This window comes from Petaurus breviceps, unplaced genomic scaffold (assembly GCF_028583685.1).
Source record: "Petaurus breviceps papuanus isolate PSGF00001 unplaced genomic scaffold, PetGlider_PUasm1.0 126, whole genome shotgun sequence".
In the NCBI taxonomy this organism is placed as follows: Eukaryota; Metazoa; Chordata; class Mammalia; order Diprotodontia; family Petauridae; genus Petaurus; species Petaurus breviceps.
The window spans coordinates 37354889-37380830 of record NW_027185655.1 but is presented as its reverse complement, the minus strand read 5'-3'; the positions used below and the strand labels follow the sequence as shown (position 1 = coordinate 37380830).

At 38.5% G+C, this 25942-nt stretch overlaps 1 protein-coding gene across 2 annotated transcripts in view; it reads left to right on the top strand.

The window, feature by feature from the left end:
• CFI (complement factor I) overlaps positions 1-25942 on the top strand; it is a 49988-nt gene that overhangs the window by 7824 nt on the left and 16222 nt on the right. Inside the window, exons 2-7 of one of the 2 annotated variants that reach the window (XM_069095108.1) lie at positions 1365-1498; positions 4012-4282; positions 9502-9649; positions 19591-19769; positions 22257-22370; positions 24475-24585. In XM_069095108.1, coding sequence (XP_068951209.1) covers positions 1442-1498; positions 4012-4282; positions 9502-9649; positions 19591-19769; positions 22257-22370; positions 24475-24585 — 880 coding nt within the window. In that variant the 5' untranslated portion in view covers positions 1365-1441. Of the gene's footprint in view, positions 1-1317; positions 1499-4011; positions 4283-9501; positions 9650-19590; positions 19770-22256; positions 22371-24474; positions 24586-25942 lie in introns of those variants that run through there. The other variant, XM_069095101.1, reaches the window with a different exon arrangement.

The following is a 25942-nucleotide window of genomic DNA, read 5'->3' as shown; positions in this document are numbered from 1 at the left end:
GATTGGTAGATGATGGAAAGAGATAGAGATGGATGGATTGGTAGATGATGGAGATAGAGATGGATGGATTGGTAGATGACAGAGGCAGATAGAGATGGATAGATAATGGAGAAAGATGAGTAAGATCTAGAAATGATAGGATAGCTAGAGAAAGAGGCAAAGAGGTAGGTGGATCGATGATAGTGGTAGATGATAACTGATCAAGATAGACATAAAATGTAGATGATTTAGAGATAGATCATATAGATTAATGTATGTATATGTATGTAATAAACATATATAAGTTTTATGTACTATTATAAATTTATTTTTCAAATTAAAACAATGATAGGTTTTCAGAAACCTCATAATTAATTACCTGAATTCCACCCTCATTCATCTCTATTCTTATGGTTAAGAGACTTGAATTCTCATTCCTTCTGTCTCTAGTATGCCCGAATTTTTAAGTTGGAAGGGACTCCCTTCATGAAACATGAAACTTGACATGCTCTGCTTGAACACTTATGGTGATATGAAAGTCACTACCCTACAGGACATCCCATTCCATTTCTGAACAGTTCTAATTGTCAGGAAGTTCTTCATTACATTGGTTAGAAGACCTCTCTCCCCACAACTTCCATCTGGGTTGTTGTGATGATCAAATGAGATAATGTCTATAAAGCACTTTTTGTTTGTTTGTTTTTTGGAGGGTGATTGGGGGTAAGTGACTTGCCCAAGGTCACTAGGGCACACTGCTAGGTTTTGTTTGTTTTGTGTGTGTGTTGTGTCTGAGTGTAAAGCACTTCTAACTATCAAGAGCTACATTGACATAATGTATATAACAGAGCAGAGATAACCCTGGTTTCTCAGAAGCTATGCCAATAGAATGCAAATTCTGGCAAGTCTTGCCAAGACTTAAAGTATAGGACTAATGATTAGGTTTGGTTTTTTTTTTCTAACTGAGATCTTATTTTGTATATTCTTTAATATAATAACCCTGCTATTCTTCACTCACTTCTTCTCTGGGTCCTTATGCTCATTAAAACTATTATTAATTTCATATTATCAGACAAACTCTGGAAAGATAAGCATGAAAGCAGGAAATGCATCCAGGTAGATGTGTGAAAAAAAAAAACCTGGCTTAAACTTAATTTCAACTCTGTCTTCATTATTGCTGAAATATTGTTCTCCAAGAGGGTAGAAAAAAATAAGCTGCTTTTGTTAGGAAATGCAGTTCCTATTGGTTACCAGCATTACTGTTTACTTGGAAGCCTTTTTTTGGTTTCATTTACGGTAAAGCTTATCAGATAGCAACCAAACTATTTGAGAGTTCAAAAGTACACAGCTCTTAGGTATGTTTTTCTCTTTTTCAAATATTTTTCCAGAGGTTAAAATTTAAAAACTCAAAGAAGATTCAAGTTGGAAAAGAATCCTGGACACAAAGCCCATCCTACTCAACAACATGAAACTAATTCATTGTCTTCTCTTACTTTTGTGTGTTGGCTTACATTTTTGTAAGGTAAGTGCTTTATTCTTTCTGAAAATGTTTTCTTTTAAAATATATATAAGCCAAATATTTTGAATACTAGCAACAAGTCTTTGGATTTTAGAATACTCAACTAACAGTACTTTGGTTTAAATATTTGGTAATTCAAAAGCCTGGAAGAAGATTCTTAGTATATATTTTTAAAAATAACAATGTGAACTACATTGGCCTATATAATATAATTTATAATTTTTTATTTCAGTCACTAAATTTTACTGTGCTTTAGGGATATAAGAATCATCAAAATATTTTAAAGGATTTCGATATAAATTACAATTACCATTGTTATAACTTGGTAGAAAATGAAGGCAATTATATTGATGCAAACTTATAGACCACTGATATCAATTATTATTCTCAAATATTAATTATCTATTATGTTTTAGGCATTGTAGTGGACACAAAGTTTAAGGCAGCAGTAGTAGATAGCTGCTTTTGACACCAGAAAGGACTAGGTTCAGTTCCCACCTCTTATACATAGTGGTTGAGCAATGTTGGAGAAATAAATTAACCTTTCAGTATTCTAGGCAACTCTAGGCTTACAAATTGCAGAGAAGGTGGTAATCTGCATTACTAGAGTGAGTTTTTTCACCTGAATTTCCCTATGCCAGTGAAATTACCATCTCCTCATCCTTAATCAGAATTCTGACCATTTCACTACCTCTAGGATAAAATGCTTCTCTCTCCTTTTGGCAGTTGTAAAGCTGTTCACAATCTGATTCCAGCCTATTTTGCCAAACTGTTTATATAACCAGTGCCAGAATTACTGCCATAAATAAGGGCTTGGATAGTTTATTTTATTTTATTTCACCTTCAGTAGCCATCAGATTTTCTTTTGTAAGAAGCAGCCCATAAAATGACAGCGATGAAAGGATAATAAACAATGCAGGGAACAGTCCATTTAGCTAGGAAGAAACCATCAATCACACTTCTGGCTACAGAGGCCAAATCAGCTTCTCCTGAACTCACTTCTTTTCTCAAGAAGGAAGAAATTGTCTTAATTGAGATACTAATGTTGAGTCAATCCCTCTTTAACAGGCAAGTGCATGGAAATACCCAGTTTCCAATTAGTGTCCCATAATCTCACCAACTTGCTAATGACTTAACTTCCAACTTCTCTCTCCCAAAATTAAAACACAATTTAAAAAATTCAAATCCAAACAGGTAACCAATTTGTGAAGTCTAGGATGGCATCTGCTTGGGTCTCCCATCTCCAAAGAGGTATTCTCAAGACAGGTGCTACATATATATTTCTTGTATTTCCTTATGTGTGTATTTTCCTTAATAGAATGTAAGCTCTTTAAGGGCTAGAGCTGTTCCACTTTTGTCTTTGTATCCCCAGCATCAGCACAATGCCTGGTACACAGTACCAGGTGCTTAATAATGGTGTAGCATGATCTTACTCCTTGCATTTCAAACTGGCATCCCTATTCCTTCCATGACCCCCTCCCCTACAAGTTTTTGCCCTTGGTAAAGGAATTCCTAGTTATAGCTCTGGGAAGGCACCCTATATGGAGAAATCAATGTGAGGGCAAGTGCTCAGTTGGGAAACTTAAAGACAAATAAACCAGTTTGGCTAGACTAAGAGCTGCAGTGGCTTGTATAGTGAGACAGAACACAGAAAGAAGAAATAACTTTTAATAAGATTAAACAATAGAAAAACATTTTTATTTAATTATTCTTCTTTCCTGTAAGGACATCTTCAAATTTAAGAACTCTAGCAATTTATTTCTCCCTTAATGTCAGGTTCATAGATTTCAAGCCAAAGAGGCCTAGCTTGTGTTCTAGGAAACAGCATTCATTTCCAGAGAAAACAAGTATTTACCAGAAAGGGCTCAAATTTTCTTTGTCCTTTTTTGCCAGCAGGAAGAGGGTGTCTGGAGCTGTGATAGGGGACCCCCAGTGCAGCATACTCTTCCATGGTTGCAGATTAACTATAATTTATAGTCTTAGAGAATTGCCTGGAGTCACTGAGAGGCTAAATGATTTTCCACTGATCATGTAACAAGTATGTGTCAGAGGTAGGACCTTCAATCCAGCTCTTCATGAAAAAAAGCCAGCTGTCTTTTCACTTCACTACAGGATCCTTGAAAATGTTGTACAGGGGGCAGCTAGGTGGCACAGTGAATTGAGTACCGACCTAAGTTCAAATCTGGCCTCAAACTAGCTATGTGACCTTGAGCAAGGCACTTAACCCCAATTGTCCCTCCTTTCCCCCTCCTAAAAGACAAAAAAAAAAGTATTGTACAAATTAGCCTAGAAATTCATATTAAAAATATTTAAAATGCCTTAAATTTGTTGCTTTAAATATTTTTTAAGTGTTAAATATTGCTTTACTGGTCCTGAGCATAGTAGCTAAGCCCTTCAGATTCCCAATTAAAAGAATTTTATGTTGGTTTTAGAGTCACAGATCTCAACTTTACTAAAGGTTTTATTTCCTTTTCCTTCTTTATGACATTAACTTAATACTTATCTGTGTTTTATAGACTCTATCACTAGTTCAAGAGAATCTCCTAGATGAAAAATGCTTAAAAGAAAAATACACACATCAATCTTGTGAAAAAGTCTTCTGCCCCCCATGGGAAAAATGTATTGAAGGAAGCTGTATCTGCAAACTTCCTTACCAATGTCCAAAGGCTGTTATGTCGGTGTGTTCAACTACTGGAAGAACCTATAATAATTATTGTCAATTAAAGAGTCATGAATGCATTTCTCAGAAAACAAAGTTTTTAAATAATGGAACTTGCCATGGTCAAGGTAGGAAAACAACGGTATTCAAAAGAAAAATGGTCTCCTCCTCCCTCTCCCCTGAAATAAGGGAATGGTACCTGGGCATAAGGACAATTAGCAGACCAGGGGTATGAAACAGAAGTGGAGGGAAAGGGGAATGCTTGTAAAGATCAAATAATATGTTCTGAGGTCAAAGCTGGGAGTTCAGGGAGGACCAGCAGGCTAAACAGAAAGTTGATAGTCAATAGTCCAAGGTGGCAAGGCCAAAGCCAGGATTAGAAAATGTTTGCACAAAGTAAGAGTAGCAAAGTACCAAAAGAAGAAATACTAAGCTTCCACGAAGGGCATTTTGTGTCACGTGGAACATCCACTGTCTTAGGTGGTACCTTAGTCCTCTTTGCTCAGCTATGCCCTTGACATTGTGGGCCCAGATACCCTAGAATATCCACCTGGAACCCAAGAACGTGGCTTTTGGGATACCCAGTAGAAAGTTTCCATCAGTTCCAGGATATGCAGATTGCATTCTGGGCCATAACCCTTCAGCCTCCAATTTGTTTACATCATAAACTTATATGTCTTGTGTCAATTCAGAACTTATCATAGAATATAGTTGTGGCATCCAAAATTGTCCAGTCTGCAAGAAAAACCCCTGAGGCAGAGGTCCAAGCCAATAACACTTTATTAAAGGGTCCGTGGCCCCCTCTAATGAAGTGGACCTCTGAGCTTCCTTGGGATCTGAGGATGCCCCCCAACCAGGGCCTTAATATTAATGCTTCATAACTAAAGATACAGAAGAAGCAAAATAAAAATTAGAGTTTTATTGGTTGATAGGCCTTGATTTGATGTATCAACATGGGTAGTCACAGGATGGACGAGGTAAGGTTCATTTTTGCTAAGAAGTCATAAGATGAGTCCCTTCTCATGTCAGGCAAGAGAGGGTGGTCTGGAGATACATTTATACCCCTGTGGAACCACACTAAATTTATTATTACTGATTCTAGCAAAATAGGGGCCTAATTAAAGTTATCTTTTTCGTGATATGACATGTTTCTTTAAATTTTTGCCAGCCTAATTTCCAGCTTTCCTATCAGACTTTGTCAGGGAGTCAGCCAGTATCCCAGGAGTTGGAATCCTTGGCCTTAATGGGCACTATGGTGCTATGTCCATTTGCTTCTGAATATTATTAACCTAATTTGTACTACTGATCAACTTTTCTACTTTTTAGGCCATATGAAAAATTTTGATAAATTCTGTTTTGTAGCATATTGTCATTTTGAAATTGTTTAAATTTCATTGTTGAAATCCCCTGTTGTTTCTGTGATTTGTTCTTTATCCTGCCAATTCTTTAGGGTTAAATTATTTTATTTAAGTTTGAATCCTTTCTTCAGAGGCCCTTTGTTGATTATAACTTTTATTGTATTGTGCTTTTTTTGCATTCATTTGTAAGTCTTTTATGCCTTAATGCTTGGTCTAGGCCTACTTCTCTTTTGGAAATATCAATTCACTTCAATTCCACAGTCAATTTTTAAGTACATACTATTCTTTTAAGTGCTGAGGATACAAAGACAAAAATAGTCTTTTCCCTAAAGGAGCACAGAATCATAAATCTAGAGGGGAAAAGACCTCAGTATCTAATCCAAGATATCCAATCCATCTAATACAAGACCCTCATTTTATAGATGAGGAAACAGAGGCCTAAGGATGTTAAGTGACTTGTTCCAAATCACACAGGTAGAAGTTTACATTTAAAAAAAGATTTTATTATGAACTAGAAAATCATCAACAAACATGAAAATGTCCTTAAAAAGAGAAGGATAAAAGTTTGTACATGAAAACATGGGTCCTCTAAATACATCTTTTACATCTGATATACATTAAATTTATCAAGGTGGTACCAACATAGTTCTGCTTGTCTAGGTACCCACTTTGAACTCCACTCTGATCTCCTCTTAATTTTAAAAAATGATTCATTAACTCTTATTTTCTCTTCTCTTTTTTCCCCATTAATATGACTATCCCTCTACTCTCCTCCCTCCAATTACTACTGCCCAATAAAAGCTCTGCCTAGTAATAAAAGTAGAGTCAAGCAAAATAAATGTGTCAAATAAATGTGTCACATGACCACCATGTCTGTAAACATGTCTTATTTTTCACCCACAGTCTGTTACCTCTTCAATTAGAAATGGGAGGCATGCTTTATCATCAATTTTTCAGAGTTGTAATATCATGTAATGTAATGACCAAGTCATTCTTTATGACCAAGGTCAGAATTTATATCATTCTGACCAAGGTCAGAATTCCTGTTTTCCTTTACAATGTTGCCATCATTTAAAAAGTGATCTTAGTCTGTACACTTTTCTTTATATGAGTTCATATAAATCTTCCCAGATTTCTCTAACCTTTTTTATCATTCCTTAGAGTACAGTAATATTCCATTACATTTGTATATGCCATAATTCATTCAGTCATTCCCCAAATGAAGGTAACGGTTTATTTTACTGGGTAATTTAGATCCTATTTGAGAATCTAACCCTCCACATTTCAAAATTATGTCTCTGGGACTGTAGGTTTCTTCCCCCATATGTTTCATCTGCCCTAGCTGTTTTTCTCATGTTTGTCCTCTTTAGAGCCAGGTTTCAATTAGAGTCTAAGCATGGTGATTCTGCTGTCATCAATAATGCAGATAGTTGTAATAGAAAAACTACTGCCTATTCCATTTTTCTTCTGTTTGTTGTTCTCCTTCCAGTTTTTCTTATAAATGCCCTTTGGATAATCTAGTTTAATTGAGTTTCGTGCCATACTTTCTGCAGACTCATTTTCCCTCCCACTACTCTGCTGTGTTTTTTTAAGTGTATGTTAAATTTCACATCATAGTACCAACACTATCTTGCTTCTTTTTGTTCCCTTCTGAATTTCTGTGTATTTTTAAATGTTTCAGTAATATGATTTTCTTTCTTTTTTTTTTGCATCACTCTCACTATTTACCCTCTCCACCACCACATACAACTTTGTAACATGTAAGTATAGTCAAGCAACATAAATTTACACATAAGAAAATATATATCTCCTTCTTTTCTTTACCTTTCTGACATGAAGTGGGAGGCATGCTTTATTATCATTCTTCTGAAGTCACAATCAGTCATTCATTGTATTGATTAGAATCCTAAATCTTGTAATGTTGTTTTCTTTTATGTCATTGTATGTATGTTGTATTCTTGCTTTTTTTTCTTCACTCTATTTGAGTTCATACAAGTCTTCCGGTTCCTCTGAATTCTTCATAGTTGTCTTAGTAATATTCTGTGACATGAAATTATATTCCATTACAATCACGTTGCATTATTTTTTCAGTCATTTCACAATCAGTCGTCACCTACCATGTTTACATTTTGTCTCTTTTTAACTAGTATTAAAATTTCTTCTGTGGATATTTTGGTGTATGTTAGACATTTCTTTCTGTAGTTGATCTCCTGAAGGTATACACACAATGGTAGTGTTTCTGGATCTGGAAGTATGAAGAATTTGGGAACTTTTATCGTATCATCCTAAATTATTTTGCAGAATGGTTAGACTCTTCCACAGCCACCAACAGTATCAGTTTGCCACTGTTCTATGTTCTATCATCTTTACCTATTTATTAGGTGGAAGGTGATACCTCAAGTTTATTTTAATTTATTATTAGTGATTTGGAGCATTTTTATGTGTATATTGACAGGTCACATTCGTTTTATAAAAAAAAAACACAACATTTTTTAATCACTTTTCCTTTGGGAAATGCCTCTTATTCTTATAAATTTGTGTTGATTCTCTAAGTGTCTTAGATGCATAGAAATACTTGAGGCAGTGATTTTCCCCCAACTGTTAGCTTGTCTTCTGACTTCAGAAGCACTGATTTTGTTCCTGCAAACTTTTTTATTTTATATGAATAAAATTGTCAGTTTTGTCTTTTTTTCTCCTCTATTCCTTGTATGATTGTGAATCCCCTGAGTAAACATAACAGTGAAAGGTATCTCCTTCCATTCTCCCATATTATTTTGTGTAGTATTTACTAATGTAGTATATATAGTATATAAAAAATAGATAGAAAATTATTTTCTGCTGTTTTCCAGTGTTCCCAGCAGTTCTTGTAAAATAGAAAGTTATTCCCATAGTAGTTTGTCTTATTCAGCTTATAAAATAGTGCTCCATTGTAGTTAATCACTTCTAGTTTTGTCCCAGTTATCGACTTTTTAGTTTTTAAAAACGATACTGAACATTTTTCATAGTTACTATTTTATGATATTATCATTTGAAATCCCATAATGCTAGAGCTCCTTTTTTATTTTTCTTTTACATTTTTGGCATTTTTTTCCTTCAAATGAATTTTGTTGTTATTTTGTCAAGTTCTATGAGTAATTCCTTGGTAATTGATTAATATAACACTAAATCAGTAGATTCATTTAGGTAACATTTTCATTTTTATTTTATTGGTATAACCTATCCATGAACATTGAATGGTTCTCTAACTATTTAAGTCTGGCTTTATTTCTACAAAAAATATTTTGAAGTTGTATTTATATAATGTGTCTGTATCTTGGTACACTTGGTAGGTTAAGTCCCAAATATTTCATATGAAATGAGTAACGTACAAGTCCGTAGGGCTTATTTTATGTGCTCTGCCTAATTCCAACCCATTTGGAACATGGCGGGCCTACCTCTATGCATACATATGTATACATCCCCCCCCCCCCCCACCCCAAGCATTTATAGGTATCACCTGACAGTTTTCTGGTGGTTTACAGTGTGATGATGAAAAAATATTTTTGTTGGCTATAGAGCATACAAAAATTTATGGAGGGCTATCTCTAGGTCTCTTCCCTGCATGCTTTCAGGTGAGGAGGAAGAATTGCAAAAAACTGTAGCCTTCTGGGTGGGCTAGAAGCCAGCCGCCATGTGTCCATACATGCATAGTGCTTTTGCACCTGTTGGGTTTCTTCTTTCCTCATGTTAGGTGCAGAAGCATCTTGAAATGGGAGCCCCTGGGCAATCAGGAGAACTGGAGAACATCGGAGGTAACATTGACAATTCTGGTCCTAGAATTAATGGAAGTAGAAGCCAAGTTTGATGAGGAGACCATGCAGCCACTGGGAAGAACGTCTGCCTAGCTTAGCAAGGGAGCAATTCCTCATCACTCCCCCCCCCCCCCCCCGCAAAATAGGTGATTCAATTCGCCTCCGGGGCATTGCTAATTGACTTGGTTTCTATTTCAGGTCAATTTGATCTGTCTTTGAAATATGGAGATAGAGAGTCAGAGGGACTTGTTGAAGTAAAACTTGGGAATACCACAGCATTCATGTGTAAAGAAAACTGGCGCATGACTGAAGCAAACGTGGTCTGCTTATATCGTGGCTATAAAGGGTAAGTGCTTTTAAAAAGTTACAGAGCTGTTATTTTTTCTCCAGGTTGAGTTCATGGCTCCACCTGTGTGCTTACTGGTTATCTAATTGTGGTCATAAACCTTACATGGTATTTTGCATAGCGGTTGGGAAAACCCAACCTTTCTGTCTTCCTCTAAACCTGGGAACCCATCCAGAAAACTTATCCATGTGATTTACAAGCTTATCGATACTTCCAACTTCCAACTACTTTCACATTTTTCTCATTCACATTCTCCCAGGTAAGTCAAACCACAGCCACCACCTCAACTACCACATATCCTCAGACCTGGATGGAGATAGCCTAGGAATAGCAGCAGCCCCCAGACCACTCACCTTATTTCCAGACCAGCTCCAACAGCCATATTTCAGGGGGAGAATCCCCCCCCCCGCAATTGCCATTCACTAGGTAGACAAGCTGGCCCAGCTGGTGCAGTGAGGTAGCCTTGGGGACAGATAGGAGGCACAGATGCCAAGCAAGCTGAACCTCTACCTCCACCCTTTACAACACCTCCTCCCCTCAGACTCCTGTGGAGATTGGCCAGAACCTTGGGCCCAGGAGCCTCAGGTATAGCAGCTCCATCCCCAGACCTGCTTCCATCTTGCCTTCCACCTAACCTCTATCCCAGCCATCATCCATCAGACTTCATCAGTGTGAAGATATGACCTGGCAGATTCTTTTAGGTGTCCAGCCTCCCCAGCAGCCATACCTACTGAAGACCTAGCAAAGAAAGTTCTAGCCACCACAATCCTTGGCACGGGTAACAGGAGTTCCTTTGGCCTCACTTGACAAGGGCCATGTCTGTTATATTCTTTGACATTCTCTCCCATACCCTCCTTCAAGGACTCTCCAGTATCCTGAAGGACTTGGAGGGTCTTTATCCTCTGCCATTGACTGGAGCACCCACCTATTTTTTCCTCCAATTTAGGGCCTCAGTCACTAGCATCTCCTTCCATTTAACCACTTTACATTGGATTAACTTTTACAAAGGATATTTGCTTGAAAGATGTAATAAGAATAAAAATGTAAATATTTCCCTCAGCATTTTGGGGGGTATGATTCCCCCCGCCCCATACCATCTCAGTCTCTGGAAGGGAAGAGGGATTAGGCTCAAAGCTTGACTCAGTTTCTATACGGCATTAGTCCCACCAAATTCAAGTCCAGAATTCCACCAGGCTAGCCTTCTGGACCTTTGCTCCATAGGGCTTCCTTTCTAGGCTAGCTGCAGTGCCTGGTGTTGTTACTTGGACCCCCAGCTCCTAGATCTTCATGGTTTGAGCTCTTGAGTTGGAGACTCCATTCCCTGCACCTAGAACAGAAAAGGGCATATGTAAAAAGGAAAAAAATACCTTAATACTGTTTGTTGGGGCAGCATGGCTCCCACATGGTTGAGGAGGTGACCCTCAGACCTCTCTCACTTACCACATGTTACCACCTGTTGTGAGTGAAGGAGACTTACCCCTTCAGACATGAATTCAAGAAAAGCCTTCTGGGCTTGAGGTAGGCCAGGACACAGTGTTGACACATGTACAGTTATCCTGCCTCCCAAAAGCAGCTCCCTCAGCATTATTTTCATGTAAGTAATGCCATTGATGTGGTGTAGGCATATGCCAAACTCCCATCATAAACATCAGAAATGAATATGGTTTTATTCCTGGAATTGCCATTGGAGGAGACGCATTACTGTCTGATACAGAGCTAAAACCTCCCATGTCTGTTATTGTCTCCTCTTGGAATATGAGCTGTGTGAGAACAGAGGCTATCTCACTTTCTATTTTTATAGAGCATTCTCTCTACTAATCACTTAATAAATACTTTTTCATTCACTGTCATTTCAGGGAATGATATAAGGTATGGAATGCTACCCTGCATGCTTTTCTGTGCTAAGAAAATATGCAAAAGGTAGAGTCAGAGGACCAGGGTTCAAATACTGTCTCTGCCCCTTACTACCTTTATTAGACATTATTATTAGTATTAGACAAGTCAGAAGCTAGGTGATGCAGTGAATAGAGCCCTGAGCTTGGAATCGGGAAGACTCATCTTCATAAATTCAGATCTGGCCGCAGACATTTACATTCAGTTTACCCTGTTTGCCTCCGTTTCTTCATCTATAAAGCAAGAAAATCACATTAGATGGCCCCTACAGCCCCTTCTAGTTCTAAATCCATGAACCCATGGAACTGGAGAAATCAAACTTGCATAAAAAATCAGACAAATGCTAAAGCACCAGAGGCCCAGGACCACCAGTATAACCAAAGCTTCTTTGTTTCCAGTTGACCTTCACTGTCTTTTCCTTGTCTTCCTTTCTTTCGCCCCCCCGCCCTTGCCAGATCTCTCTCATTTCTTTTCTGCTCTGGCCACAGATGAAGCTTCTACCCTGCCCTTCAATTCAACAAACCCATCAAACACTTCCTGTGTATCTTTTCTCGGTTCTAGTGTGCCACTATGTTAGGTCCTAGGGAAGACAGAAGGTTTAGAGAAGACATCGTGTCTGCACTTATAGACTTTGTAGTTTATTAGTGGGATATGAGACATGTCTAAGACTTAGTGGAAGAATATTATGAGTCTGCTTGCTATCTTTGTGACTTTAGCCGCTATGGGCCTCAGTTTGTAAAATAAAGAATGGGACTACTTGACCTTTGAGATTCCTTCCAGCTCTAAAGCTATGTTCCTGTGACTTAAATACATTGAGGTCAGTTAGATGCTCTTTTACTATCTAATTACTTATCTTTGGTTTCAACTTCCTATTAATCATTTCTGTCCTGTTCATTCCAGGCCCAGATCATTCTCCTTAGAAGAAAAAAACAGAAGCAAAATAGGAGTATTTCCACCTCTCCCTACCATTTATGATCACCCCATCTGCCCTAAACAATGTCTTACTTCTTCTTTTATTTTCTTCTTAGCCTCAATGTAACTAAATAACCCTTTTTTTCTTGTCCTTAGCATTCATTGCCAACCTCGGTTAATTTTGAGCTTTAACGATCCTGAAACTATTTTTATAGGACAATGGTTACTCATTTGTATTCTTTCTCAGTTATCTTTCATAGTCTATAAACATCTTTAAGAATCTGTGTTGGACAAGGTGTTCCTGGTACAGAAACAATGATTTTGTTAGGCAATTCCTTATTTTCCTCATGAAAATAATTTTTGTTTGAATCTTCAAAATTTCAATCTTGAAAACTTCTCATCCCTTTTGGACAGATGTTCCCTTGCTTATGATCAGGACATTGAATCTTAATATTTTCTGAACATTTTAATATATACTTTCCCCAAATCTAGAGCAACTTTCCTTTCCCTACCATGAACTCTCTCTATGGTGAAATGCTCACCTGTCCCCAAAGTTCCCATCATTGTTACAGTGGCCAGATCTTCCTTGTCACTCAGGATCAGATTCAGAGTAACAGTTCTTCCTTGCTACCTCCTCGTCTTTTCAAAGTTGTCATTAAGGCAGTAGATAATTTAATAAGCATCTCTGCTTGTGGGGTAGAGAGAATGTCAACAGATACCCACATAGTTGAAGTCACTCACCATTACAATTAATGTTCTTCTCTTCCACATTTATGCTATTTCTCTGACTCCTTGTCTAATTTTTTCTCCTGTCTAGGAAATCTGTGGTATTCTCTGATGGTGATGTTACTTTTGTCTCTCCCTCAGTTGATGTCCTCCAAAATGCTTTCCATCATGTTACTCCCCTTGGCTCCTGGATTTTCTCACACGAGAGTGTATGTGTGTTCATAATATGCAGTGCTACTTCAACATGTCTGTTATGTTCCTTCTAAATGAAGCATATTCTCCAAGCACTTGCTGCAGTCGTATAAGTCCTATCCCACCATGTCTCAGTGTTATCTTTGTGGCCAAATTTCCTTCCTTTTCTCTAATTTATCCTATTTATAAAATGATAATAATAGCTAATGTTTATATAGCACTTTAAGATTTGCAAAGCACTTTGCAAATATTGTCCCATTTTATCCTCACAACAATCCTAGGAGGTAGGTGCTATTATTATCCCCATTTCACAGATGAAAAAACTGAGGAAGGCAGAGGTTAAATGACTTGCCCAGGATCACCCAACTAAGTGTCTGAGGCCAGCTTTGAACTCAGGTCTTCTTGACTCCAGGCCCGCTATCCACTGTACCACCTAACTGCCTCTTCCTATGAGAAGAGTTTCATAGCTATTATCTAATAGTCTAAATGGCTTTTTTTTTCTCATTTGAATCACATTCTTCTATTTTCCAATCTTTTTACACAGGTTAGGATTCCCCTTCATATCCCTTTTCTGCTTTGTTTTCTCTTTCAATCAGATGGTCCATTTGTGCAAGCAGCGTAGATGACTAGGAGACCCCTGATCAACTGATTTACCTCCAGGCCCAGCTGATGAAGTTATAGAATGCAAGGGGGAGGAAACAAGAAATAATAACGCGTTAAGTTCTTAACTAAGTAGAAAGAAGTTGATATACTTTGTTACCTCTTTACAAAATATGAAGAAGTTCTCCCATCAAACTTGATAGAATTTTTGGGCTTCTATCCATGTTTTGGCAAAAGGCTCAGCCCCCCTCTGGTAGTCATTAAAAAGCAAGACACACTATCTAGGGAGCCAGTTGAAACTGGTGACAGCTCTGAGGAATGAGCTCTGGAAGTTAAGAAATGAGACCTTGAGCAGAATTTGTCTTCCTCCTCCAGTTAGCAAGGGTAGCTTGCAATAGAGATAATGGCTTAGTAGGAGACACTGCATGTGGTAAGGATCAAGGCCTTGGCAGTCAAGACAAGAGATGGCTCTGAAGAGGACTCTAGCAGTCAAAAAGAGAGTCTAGTTGAAGAATCGAGCTGAGCTATGCCAGGCCTAAGGAACCTGGAAGAGCATCAGACCCATCAGAGATGTTGCACCCCGGGAAAGCAGCCTGAGAGCACCCCATGAGGAGAAAGAACATGAGGTTTATAGGCCCAGAGCTTTGATTCCCCTTAGCCCCAAGTTCCCTATATGTGCACCTATCTATTAGTTTACTATATTTGTGTTTTCCCTCATAGGTAGCTATGGGAGAGCACACCCCAAGCTTAGAGGGAATGTTTTGTAACTACTGTTCTCACAGTGCCATTTCAGTAAATGCCTTTGCCTTGAGCTATTTGTGGCTTCTGAATGACCGTGAAAGGTAAACACTCCTGTGCTGGTCTGTGAACTGTAATTTTAAGAGTGCGGATCTATAGTGTATCATGAACCCAAGAGGAGTCAAAACCCCCCAGGGAGTCAACCTGCAAGTTTCAGCTGAGGGGTTAGGGCAGAAGGTGTTAAAGTAGTCTGTTATCTGTGATAATGTAGAGAATAGAGGGAAGGTTGCTCTAGCCCTTTCACTTTCTCTTCGCTAATGGGTGCTTCAAAGTAGCCCTTACCTCCACACTTTTCTCAAGTCTGGTTCCTGATCTCTTGACTTACTTTGTCAAAAGTATCTTGGCTCTATCGTGACTAAATTTCATGGTTAACTGTTACAGCAAACTGCCTACTTGTAAAGCCTTTTTTCCATTCTGAGTCTGGGGGCTCCTCAGGAAGGTTAAATTTCTTTAACATGGGCTTTCTGCCTTTGGTCAAAATCATAGGTGCCTTTATTCAAAAGCTAGCACATCTCTACCACACCCCAAAGCAGACAGAAAAAAATACAAACCTATAGGATCCACAAGCAGAAATCAAATTAGATCGGATGCCATGGGGGGCAGAGCCAAGATGGCGGAGTAGAAGCACGACCTTCCCGCAGCTCCGGCTTCCACCTTCCCCAATCCATGTAAAAAGGGGACTCTAAACAAACTTTGGAGTGACAGAACCCACAAAATGACACAAAGAAGCTAACCTCCAGCTGAGGACAGCCCTGCAGGCGGGCAGGAATCCAGCGCAGGACTCTGGGAGCCGAACCCAGCCGAGGTTTTAAACCCGAGGCTTTAGCCCCAGGGCGGACCTGACCAGCCACCGGCCAGAGGGACTCCAGATCAGCAGCAGCTGTGGCCCTTTCCAGTTTTATCAACACATAGATGCGAAGGACAAAGTGAGAGGTCAGTGCAGTCTGGACTTTGGGACCAGTAAGTGGGAGTACGTGGCTTTTACCCGTAACCAGGGTGAGAAGCCAGTGAGATACTGGCACAGCCAGCCAGTGCCATGTGGCAGCTTCAGCTCCTGGCCTGCAGAGTGTAGGGGGACCAAGCACCAGTCTGAGGGGTAATCGCTCTTGCTTTAACCTGCTTGGATCTGGATTACAGTCTAGGGTGGAGGTCCTGGGGTGTGTATCCAGCTTGCCAGAGTGTGTGGAGACCTCAGAGAAGGCACCCATCTAATACCATCTAATAGCAGCTGAGAAAACCCCAGTATTTGGGATGAAAGCTCCCCTGTCTGGTGGCAGAGTCCTACTGTGGCAAAAAGCCCAAAAGTCAAATTGAGTGGCAAAATGAGCAGGCAAAGGAAACAAAGCAGACAGAAGATTCCAACATTACACTCCTATTTTGGGGACAAAAAGGAGCAAAGCATGGAACAGGAGGAAAACAGTGAAGTCAGAACTCCTGCACCAAAAGCTTCAAAGGAAAATACAAGCTGGTTACAGGCCATAGAGGACCTTAAGAAGCAGACAAGAGAAGTGGAGGAAAAATTGGGAAGAGAAATGAGAACAATGCAAGAAAATTATGAAATGAGAGTCAACAGCCTGACTGAGGAAAATAATACCCTAAAAAACAGACTGACTCAAATGGCAAAGGAGGCTCAAAAAGGCAATGAGGAGAAGAATGCCTTAAAAAGCCAAATTTGCCAGATGGAAAAAGAATCTCAAAAGCCCACTGAGGAGAATCATTGCTTCAGAATTAGATTGGAGCAAATGGAAGCTAATGACTTTATGAGAAATCAAGATGCTGTTAAACAGATCCAAACAAATGAAAGAATAGAAGGCAATGTGAAATATCTCATGGGAAAAGCCGCTGACCTGGAAAATAGATCCAGGAGAGATAATTTAAAAATTATTGGACTACCTGAAAGCCATGACCAAAGTAAGAACCTAGAAATCATCCTCCAGGAAGTTCTCAAAGAAAACTGTCCTGATGTTTTAGTACCAGAGGACAAAATAGAGGTTGAAAGAATCCACCAATTACCTCCTGAAAAAGATCCCAAGAAGAAAACTCCTAGGAATATTATAGCTAGGTTCCAGAATTCCCAGATTAAGGAGAGAATTTTACAAGCAGCCAGGAAGAAACAATTTGAATATTGTGGAAACACAATCAGGATAACCGAGGATCTGGCAGCTTCTACACTGAGGGATCGAAGGGCTTGGAATATGATATTCCGGAGGTCAAAGGAGCTGGGACTAAAACCAAGAGTCACCTACCCAGCAAAACTGAGTATCATGTTTCAGGGGAAAATATGGTCATTCAGTGGAATAGAGGACTTTCAAGCATTCTTGCTGAAAAAACCAGAGTCGAACAGAAAATTTGACATTCAGATACAAGAAGCAAGAGAAGCATGAGAAGGTAAACAGGGAAAAGAAATCATAAGGAACTTATCAAAGTTGAACTATTAACATTCCTACATGGAAAAACAATAATTATAACTTATGAAACTTTTCTCAGTAGTTGAAGGGATTAGAAATATATACATATGTCTATATATGAGGGTGTATGGGCATATGAATACATATGTGAATGTGTGTATATATGTTTACAGTTATACATAGATAGAGGGCACAGGACCAATTTAACAGGAAGGGATGATACTTAAAAGGTGAAATTAAGAGGTGAGAGGTATATAATGAGAGGAGATGGGGAGAGACAGATTGGGGTAAACTATCTCATACAGAAGAGGCAAGGGAAAATGGTTACAAAGGAGGGGAAGAATAGGAAGGCAAAAGGGAACGGGTCAACTTTATTTCCATTGAATTTGGCTTGAGGAGGGAGTGAAATACACACTAAATAGGGTATCTCACCCTCCAGGAGAGTAGTGGGGGAAGGGGATAAGGGGGGGATGATGGAAGGGAGGGCAGGCTGTGGGGGAGGGAAGTTGGAAGCACCCACTTTTGAAAAGGGACGGGATCAAAGTAGAGAATAGAACAAGTTGGAGGTGGGATAGAAGGGAGGGAAATGTAGTCAGTCTTTTACAATATATCTACTATGTTATTGTTTTGCATTAGCCACACATGTACAATCTATACTGAACTGCTTATCTTCCCAGTCAGGGTGGGTGACAAGGAAGGAAGGGAATGAATCTGGAACTGAAAATTTTAAAATCAAATATTCAAATATATATGTGTATATATGTGTATATACTATTATTAATACCATCTTACATGTAATTGGGAAATAAGATATACAGGCACTGAGGCATAGAGGTACACTGGAAAAGTCGAAAGGGGTATGGAAGAAAATATGGGAGAGAGCAGATTGGAGGAGGGGATATCCTGTGGGACTGCTATTTTGGGGTGGTGGGTAGGGGAAAAAATGGGGAGAAAAATTGTAACTCAAAATCTGGCAGAAATTAATGATGTAAATCAGAAGTTAATAAAGCATTTAAAAATAATCAAATTAGATCTTCAATTTCCTTGCAACTGATGGAGAGATAGTTCTATGTCCTGGCACCTTGGTTATCTGATAATTAAGATATTTGCTATTAAGCCCTTAAAACAGAACCTCTCCCAGGGGTATTTAAGCTTAAAAATAGGAAGATGGAAAACTAAAAATTCCTCAGAATTCACAAGAAGTGAAGCTATAATGGTTTAAATGAAGTGTAATGGTCGTAGGTGGTTGATATTTTAGAAGAGTTCTACCCATTTTGCCACTTCAAGGCCAACTGCAGATAGTAGAGTCTTCCTATGAATTTTACAAGGGAAAAAGAAAGCCACTGAATGGAAGAGAAGTTCTTAACCTTTTTTGTGTGTTATGGACCCCTTTGGCAGTCTGATAAAGCCAACAGAACCTTAGAACAGTGTTTATTGCTTACATTCATAATTGGAGGAAATGCTCAAGTTCAGTTCAAGTTTTGTGAAAGTAAAGATGTAATTTTTTCCCAGCCAAGTTCATGGGTCTCCTGAAGTCTATCTGTGGATTCCTTAGATTTCACGAAGCCCTGATTGACAAAAGTACTTCATAACTAGCTCTGACCGACACAATAACCTACCACAGTTATGGAGGTTCTATGATGAAACAAACGATACACTCAGAGTACAGATAGAAGTACTTTTTTTTTTTTGGACATGGCTCATTCAGCAATTTGTTTTGCTTGACTATACATATTTGTTACAGGTTTTTGTTTCTTTTTTTGCTTTCTCAATGAGTGAAGGAGATAGAGGAAGATAATTCAGTGAAATGAAAATTAAAGAGAGCCGAATTTATTATTTCATTTTGGTGGGCAATTGGAGTTAAGTGACTTGCCCAAGGTCACACAATGAATTTATTTTTTAATAAACAGTTCACCCTTAGATTTTAACTCAACCTAAATCACCATATAATAGATAATAATCATATTTTTCACATCTTACAATTTTCAAAATGATTTCATATATATGTATGTGTATATATGTATATACATAAATTTTCATTTGATCCTTTTACCTTTGTGAATTGGGCACAGCAGGTATTCATATCATTATTTTACAAATGAGCACATTAAGTCCTGGAGAAATTAAGTGATTTTTCCAAAATGTAGAACTTGAATTCTAATATTTCAAGACTATAACTCTTTTTCCTATACTGTGTAGCTCTTCTGGAAACTGACAAAAGTGATTCTTGTTCTTAATCTTATGTAATGAAAATCAGTGTCATTCAATCATGGAGACAGTTCAAAAAATGATAGTTTAATTAGTTAATTGGATTAATTAATGCAGAGTTAGGAAGCTACCCTTGCCAGTTTTACTTATCCTTTTTTTTAAAACTTATTATATTTACTAATTTACTTGTTTGAATCCCCTCAGAGGAGCTGTTGATTATAAGAAAACATTTCATTTCCCTGATGATGTTGATGTCCAGATCACTGACTGTTTGCAAGCAAATTGTAGAGGACTGGAGACCACTTTGGCAGAATGTGTTTTAACAAAAAGAAAGGCTAATAGTAAGGATTTGGCTGGTGTGGTGTGTCATACACAGGAAGCAGGTTGGTACAACATTTGCTTAATATTCCCCTTATCATACTTTACCCCTAGCCCTTGATTTAAGGGCAGCTAGGTGGTTCAGTGGACAGAGCTCTGGGTCTTGAGCCTCAGATACTTACCAGCAATGTGACCCTGGACAAATCACTTAACTTCTGTTCATCTCATTTGTAAAATGGCTACAAAATGGGCACCTACCTCTTTGTGTTGTTTTGAGGGTCAAATGAGATAATAATTGAAATAACCTCTGAATTTCAGAAGTTAATCAAGAAGAATTTATACACTTACTATTGTGGGCCTAGGACTGTCCTGCTCCTGTATATACGAAGAAAATTAAACAGTTGCTGTTCCCATAAATCAGTCAGCCATTCAACCAACAATTACCATTCTCCTACTATATGCCAGGCATTGTGCTAACTGCAAAAGGTACAAAGAGAGGCAAAAACAGTTCAACCCTCAAGGAGCGCACATGCTCCTGGGGGGTGATGTTATTTAATGTTTCAGTTGTGTCCAGCTCTGCATGAGTCTGTCTGGGGTTTTTTTTGGCAAAGATACTGGAGTGGTTTGCCATTTCCTTCTCCAGCTCATTTTATGTATGAGGCAAACAGGGTTAAGTGACTTGCTCTGGGTCACACAATTAGTAAGTGTCTGAGGCCAGATATGAATTCAGGAAGATGAGTCTTCCTGGCTTCCTCTGTGCACTCCGACACCCACCTAGCTGTCCCAGGGGGAAGGCACTAAGATTAAAGAGGCCTGGGAAAGCCTTTTTGTGCAGAAGGTGAGACTTTAGCCAGGACTTGAAGGGAAACAGGGAAGCCAGAAGGTAGAGATAATAAGGAAGAGAGTTCCAGGTATGGGGGGCAGACAGGAAAAAAAAAAAAAGCCTAGGAGGCAGGAGTTGTGTGTGAGAAAGAGCAAGGAGGACAGAGTCACTGGATCCTAGAGATGGGGTAGAAAGTGAAGTAAAAGACGGGCGTAAGATGGGGTTGGATAGTGAAAAGTCAAACAGAGGATTTTATATTTGATCCTGGAGGGAGCCATCAGAGTTCATTGAATAGGGGGGTAACATGGTGAGACTTACACTTTCGGAAAATCTATTTGACGGCTGAATGGAGGATGGATTGGAGTGGGGAGAGACGTGATGTAGGAAGCTGACCAAAAGTCAAGGCATGACAAGATAAAATAACACAGAAAGCACTTTGCAAACCTACATGGCTTTTTATTTCTTCTGCAAAACTATATACTTTTGTGAACCTATGCTCCTATTACATGAGAAAGACAACACAGATGCATATGTGTATAAAAATATAGACAAAAACATTTGGAAAGTAATGTTTCTTGACAGAGGAGGGCACCAGGAGAGGAGAATCCCACATATGAAGTACTATTTGAGCTAATCTTTGATGGAAATTAGGGTAAAGAATATGATTCTTTAATGTTCCCATAGCTTCTTTTTTCCAAGATATTCCCAGAAGCCTTCAGTTACTGTACAAATACCAACTTAAGCTTTTTTTTTTTTATTGGCGGGATGGTACTTAAATCTTTGAAGGACCATATCATTAGCCCAGGTGGATTACTGTAATGGCCAGCTACTTCCTTTCATTTTATATCCAAGAGATTTAAAGAATCTTATGGACAAGAAAACAATAGTTCAGTAACTCTGCTACTGCAAATTAATGTGGTTACCTGATACAGCGAGCTGCCTGTTGGCAGTATCTTCTCACTGTGCTGAGGCTCAGTCCCTGGGAGCTCCTAAGTGGGGCAAAATTTAGAGAAAGAATAAAGGTTTGGAGAAGCTTTGGCATTTTTGTAGCAAGCAGATGGTCTAGCTGAAGTAATGTCACATGATTGTGACTTGAAAGGGAAAACAGGGACCTTTAGTAAAGGAAAGGATAAGAATTAATATATCCCATCATCTAGCAGTATGCCTAGTCTGCCTCAGAAAGTAGAAACCTCCTTTAACAATCTACCAGGTGGGGTTTCAGTAGGACCCCACAGAAGACATTTAATATATTATTTGGAGGTAATGTGGTGTCGGATAAAAAGGACTGTATTTGGATTCAGATATCCTACGTTCAATTCCTGGCTCCAATCCTTACTAAAATTAAGCCACTTAATCACTCTGGGCCTCAGTTTCCTCACCTGTAAAATGAATGGATTGAACAACATGAGCTTTGAGGTCCCTTCCAGCTCCGTATTTATAATGTATAATCCTGTGCTTCTACACTATACTGAAATTCCTACACCTTTCACTTTGTCACTTGATGTATATCCCATTTTTACTCCCAAACATAAAGGGAAAATCTAGGCACATTGAGGTGAATACATTTTTTAAAAATTTTTAAAAAATTTTTTTGCTTTTTGGAGGGGGGAAGGCAGGGCAATTGGGGTTAAATGACTTGCCCAAGGTCACATAGCTAGTAAGTGTTAAGTGTCTGAGGCTGGATTTTGTGAATAAATTTTTAAAGTTTTTCTTAACTTTTGCTTGGCAGACCTCCTCAATGACAATTCGTTCGAGTGTGTCAATGGGAAGCACATTCCACTGGAGAAAACTTGTGATGGCATCAATGATTGTGGAGACCAAAGTGATGAACTGTGTTGTAAAGGTACAATACATCTAATTTGAAAAACATATTTCACTAGATAGAAGTGGTACAGGAGTATGACAGCCTGTGTGACATACATTAGGTTGCCCATGTGTAACAGGAATTTTTAGACAGATCTGAAATGTCCATTGTAGCACCAACACAATATTTACAGTGCCCACAGTCACTATAAATATACCTGCATGGTGCTCAATCACAAAATATAACAGATTCTCCAAACATTTATTCTGACACCAGAAAACTGAATCCCAAAGCCAGTAAGCCAGTTCCATCATAGTAGCAGAGGAGTTGATAAGCCATAGCAGCACAGAGAGCCACCCAATCCTTTAACCTTCCCCAAAAAACAATATAAGACCAATATTTACTCACAAGCCTGACTGATTCCCTGGGACACATACTCTCCTCCCAACCATCTAGTCTAGCTCTGACTCACAGCTTCCTGTGGGCTCTGCTCCACCCTTCAACAAATTCCTCCCACCACAAGCTCCATGTGATTACATTGAACTTATTAGAGGACAGAATTTATTTTCAAAGTAGGGAAGGTCTTTAAATTTCCTTACACTTATTAAGGGGCAAGGAAGATCTTCAAATCCCCATTACCATTATATCCACCATCATCCCACATCCCGTGGCTGGGTGTTCACACCATCCTTCTCCAATTTCAAGGGGGGCTGTTGGACTGGGACTTATAGTATATCTATTACACATCAGAAATCTGTAGCTAGCCTGTGGGTGAGATTTTTTTTTAGGGGGAACAGTTAGTATAAAAGCCACTTTACCTAGTCATTCCAGGGGTAAATAGTTCCACCCCACCGCTGGAGGCTAACAGCTTAAATAATCTCAGTCAGTTCAGCTTTCCTCCCACCAAATGTTTCATTATACAAAATACAATCATGGCTGCAAGCAAGTTTATTTGTCAAAGAAAGCAGTCAATCAAGGAACTCATATGGCTTAGTTTGGGGATTTGTTCTGTAAAACTTAGACTCAGTCAAAAGGCTTCACCCAATTGAAGCAAATTACTGCTCTCTTTCTCTTTCTTGTTTGGTTTGGTTTCCTCTTTCCCACTGTTCATTCCATGCGATACAGTCCTTCTTTATAACCTGACCAATGTCTAATGTGAAAGTATCTGCAGATCCTATACCTGATTGTATGCCACCACTGGGGGGTGAGGGGAGGGAGGAGGAGAAAATTTGAAACTCAAAGAACTGGGGAACTGAATCTTGTAAACTCAAAGTAAACGAACAAATCAATAAAGACAAAAAAAAGTAAAAAATAAGGCTGCAACCAAGGACCTAGAAGGCCCACATGTGGCCTCAAAGCCGCAGGTTCCCCACCCTTGGTTTAAGCAATAGTTTAATATATAGTTTTATTAATTATATATTAATAATAAATATATTAATTTATATAATATATTTTTATATTTATTTAAATTTAATAAATAATATATAATAAAAGAATAATTTAATTAATAAATTAATTAAATATTTGAATAATATATGTTTATATAATAAATATAAATAATTATATATTAATAACATATAGTTTAAGCTTGGTTTAAGCAAAAACACAGTAAAAGATTATATGACCCAGAATTGAAATGAAATCCCAACTCAGCTTGGGTAAGAATGATCTCAAACTATCTCTCGCTCACCCTTAGCAGTATCTAGAAGATCAAGTGCTGAGAATCAGGGGCCATGTTGAGGTACCAGCTCCTTCCCACGTGCCCAGAGTCTGTACCTTCTCTCCATCAATCTAGAGGCACCTCTGGCTCTCTCTCTCTCTCTCTCTGTGTCTATCTAACCCTTGCACTTTACAGAATAAGAACATGATACCAGATAGACTAAATAACTGTTTATGATTACACAGCTTGTTAGTGGCAAAGTCAATATTCATATTTAGGTTACTTGCTTCCCTGATTAAAAAAAATGTATAAATTCAATTTAAGATTTCATTTTCTTCAGTTTTAAGAAATGACAGCCCTCTCTCTATATATAAAATATATAAAACAAATGTAATATACTATATAAAATATATAACACATATGTAATTATATGATATATAATATATAACACATATGTTATATATAATATATAATTTTTTACAGGGTGCAGAAGTGGAGGTTTCCTTTGTAAATCAGGTGTTTGTATTTCAAAAAAATATCAGTGTAATGGTGAAATGGACTGCATTAGAGGAGATGATGAAGTGAATTGTGAAGGTAATTTAGAACTTTATAATTTACCTGTATTGGTCTGAATATAGGTCTTATCTCTAAAATAAACTATCTCTGAAAGGAACATATATTTATATACACTGGGGGGAAAATGGTTATTCATAACCACTCCATTACAGACAAAAAAGCTGACCTACTGGAGAGAAACCTGTGGAGTAACTTTGAAAGACTAACAAGCATGAAGTTGTTCATTTCAAACTTTGGAAATTTTACCACTTGGCACACTGACATTGTAGCATCCCAGAATAATCCATAAACCGAGAAGGAGCCTGGGGTCAAGCTGCCAGCAAATATACAGAGAGAATTTTTAGGGAGAGTAACGGTGTCTTCCATCACACATCCCAGTAGTTCAGAGACACCTGGCACAAAATTCTACCAGGTCTCAGGAAAACTTTTCCCATTTTAAGGGCTTCTAAGTGTCTTACACTTCCAAGAATGGAGTTATAACCCACACCTCTGTTTTATTATGCAACCCAGATTTCAAAACTGGAACATTTGCTTAAAACTCTCTTCACTGGTGGAGAGAATGATGACGCAAAACTTTGTGCCTTTGTGAGGGGTCGAGTTGGCAGAGAGGTTTGGAGAGGACATATTTTCTTTTCCCTGCTTTGAGAGAACAGTCACAGACTCTCTTCAAGAGGAGATCCACGGAGAGAGAACAAACTTTGGAAGGCAGACATGTAGGAGAAAGCTGGTTCCCCATCATGTTCCTGATTTCCAAAGTTTGTTCTCTCTCTCCATTGGGTCTCTCCCAGAAGAGAGTTTGGAACTTTTTGTGTCAAGGAAGGAATGAAGATGAGATTCCTCTCCTAAGCTCTGTTGACTACTCTGTCCTTTTAAAGACAGTCAGCTTTGAATATCCATTCTCTCCAGTAATGAAAGATACATGCAAATGCTCTAGGTTCAAAATCTGGGTTCCATATCCAAATCAGAGTGGGAAGAGGCTGGGAAGGGAGAGGTGTTACCTATATTTAGACCAATGTGATATTCTGCTTGATCTGTCTAATGGAGAGAATTCCCAGACTCTTAATTCATATACATTATAGTGCTCCCTAATTTCCCCTATTACACTGTGAATTTCTTGAGAGCAAGGACTGGGGGCGGGTAGGTGGCACAGTGAATAGAGCACTGGCCCTGGAGTCAGGAGGACCTGAGTTCAAATTCGACCTCAGACACTTAACACTTGCTAGCCATGTGACTTTGGGCAAGTCACTTAACCCCAATTGCCCCCTCAAAAAAAAAAAAAAAGAAGAAGAAAAGAGAGCAAAGACTATTTTTTGTCTTTCTGTCCCAAGTGCTTAACACAGGTCTGACCCATAGTAAGCACTTAATAAATATGCTT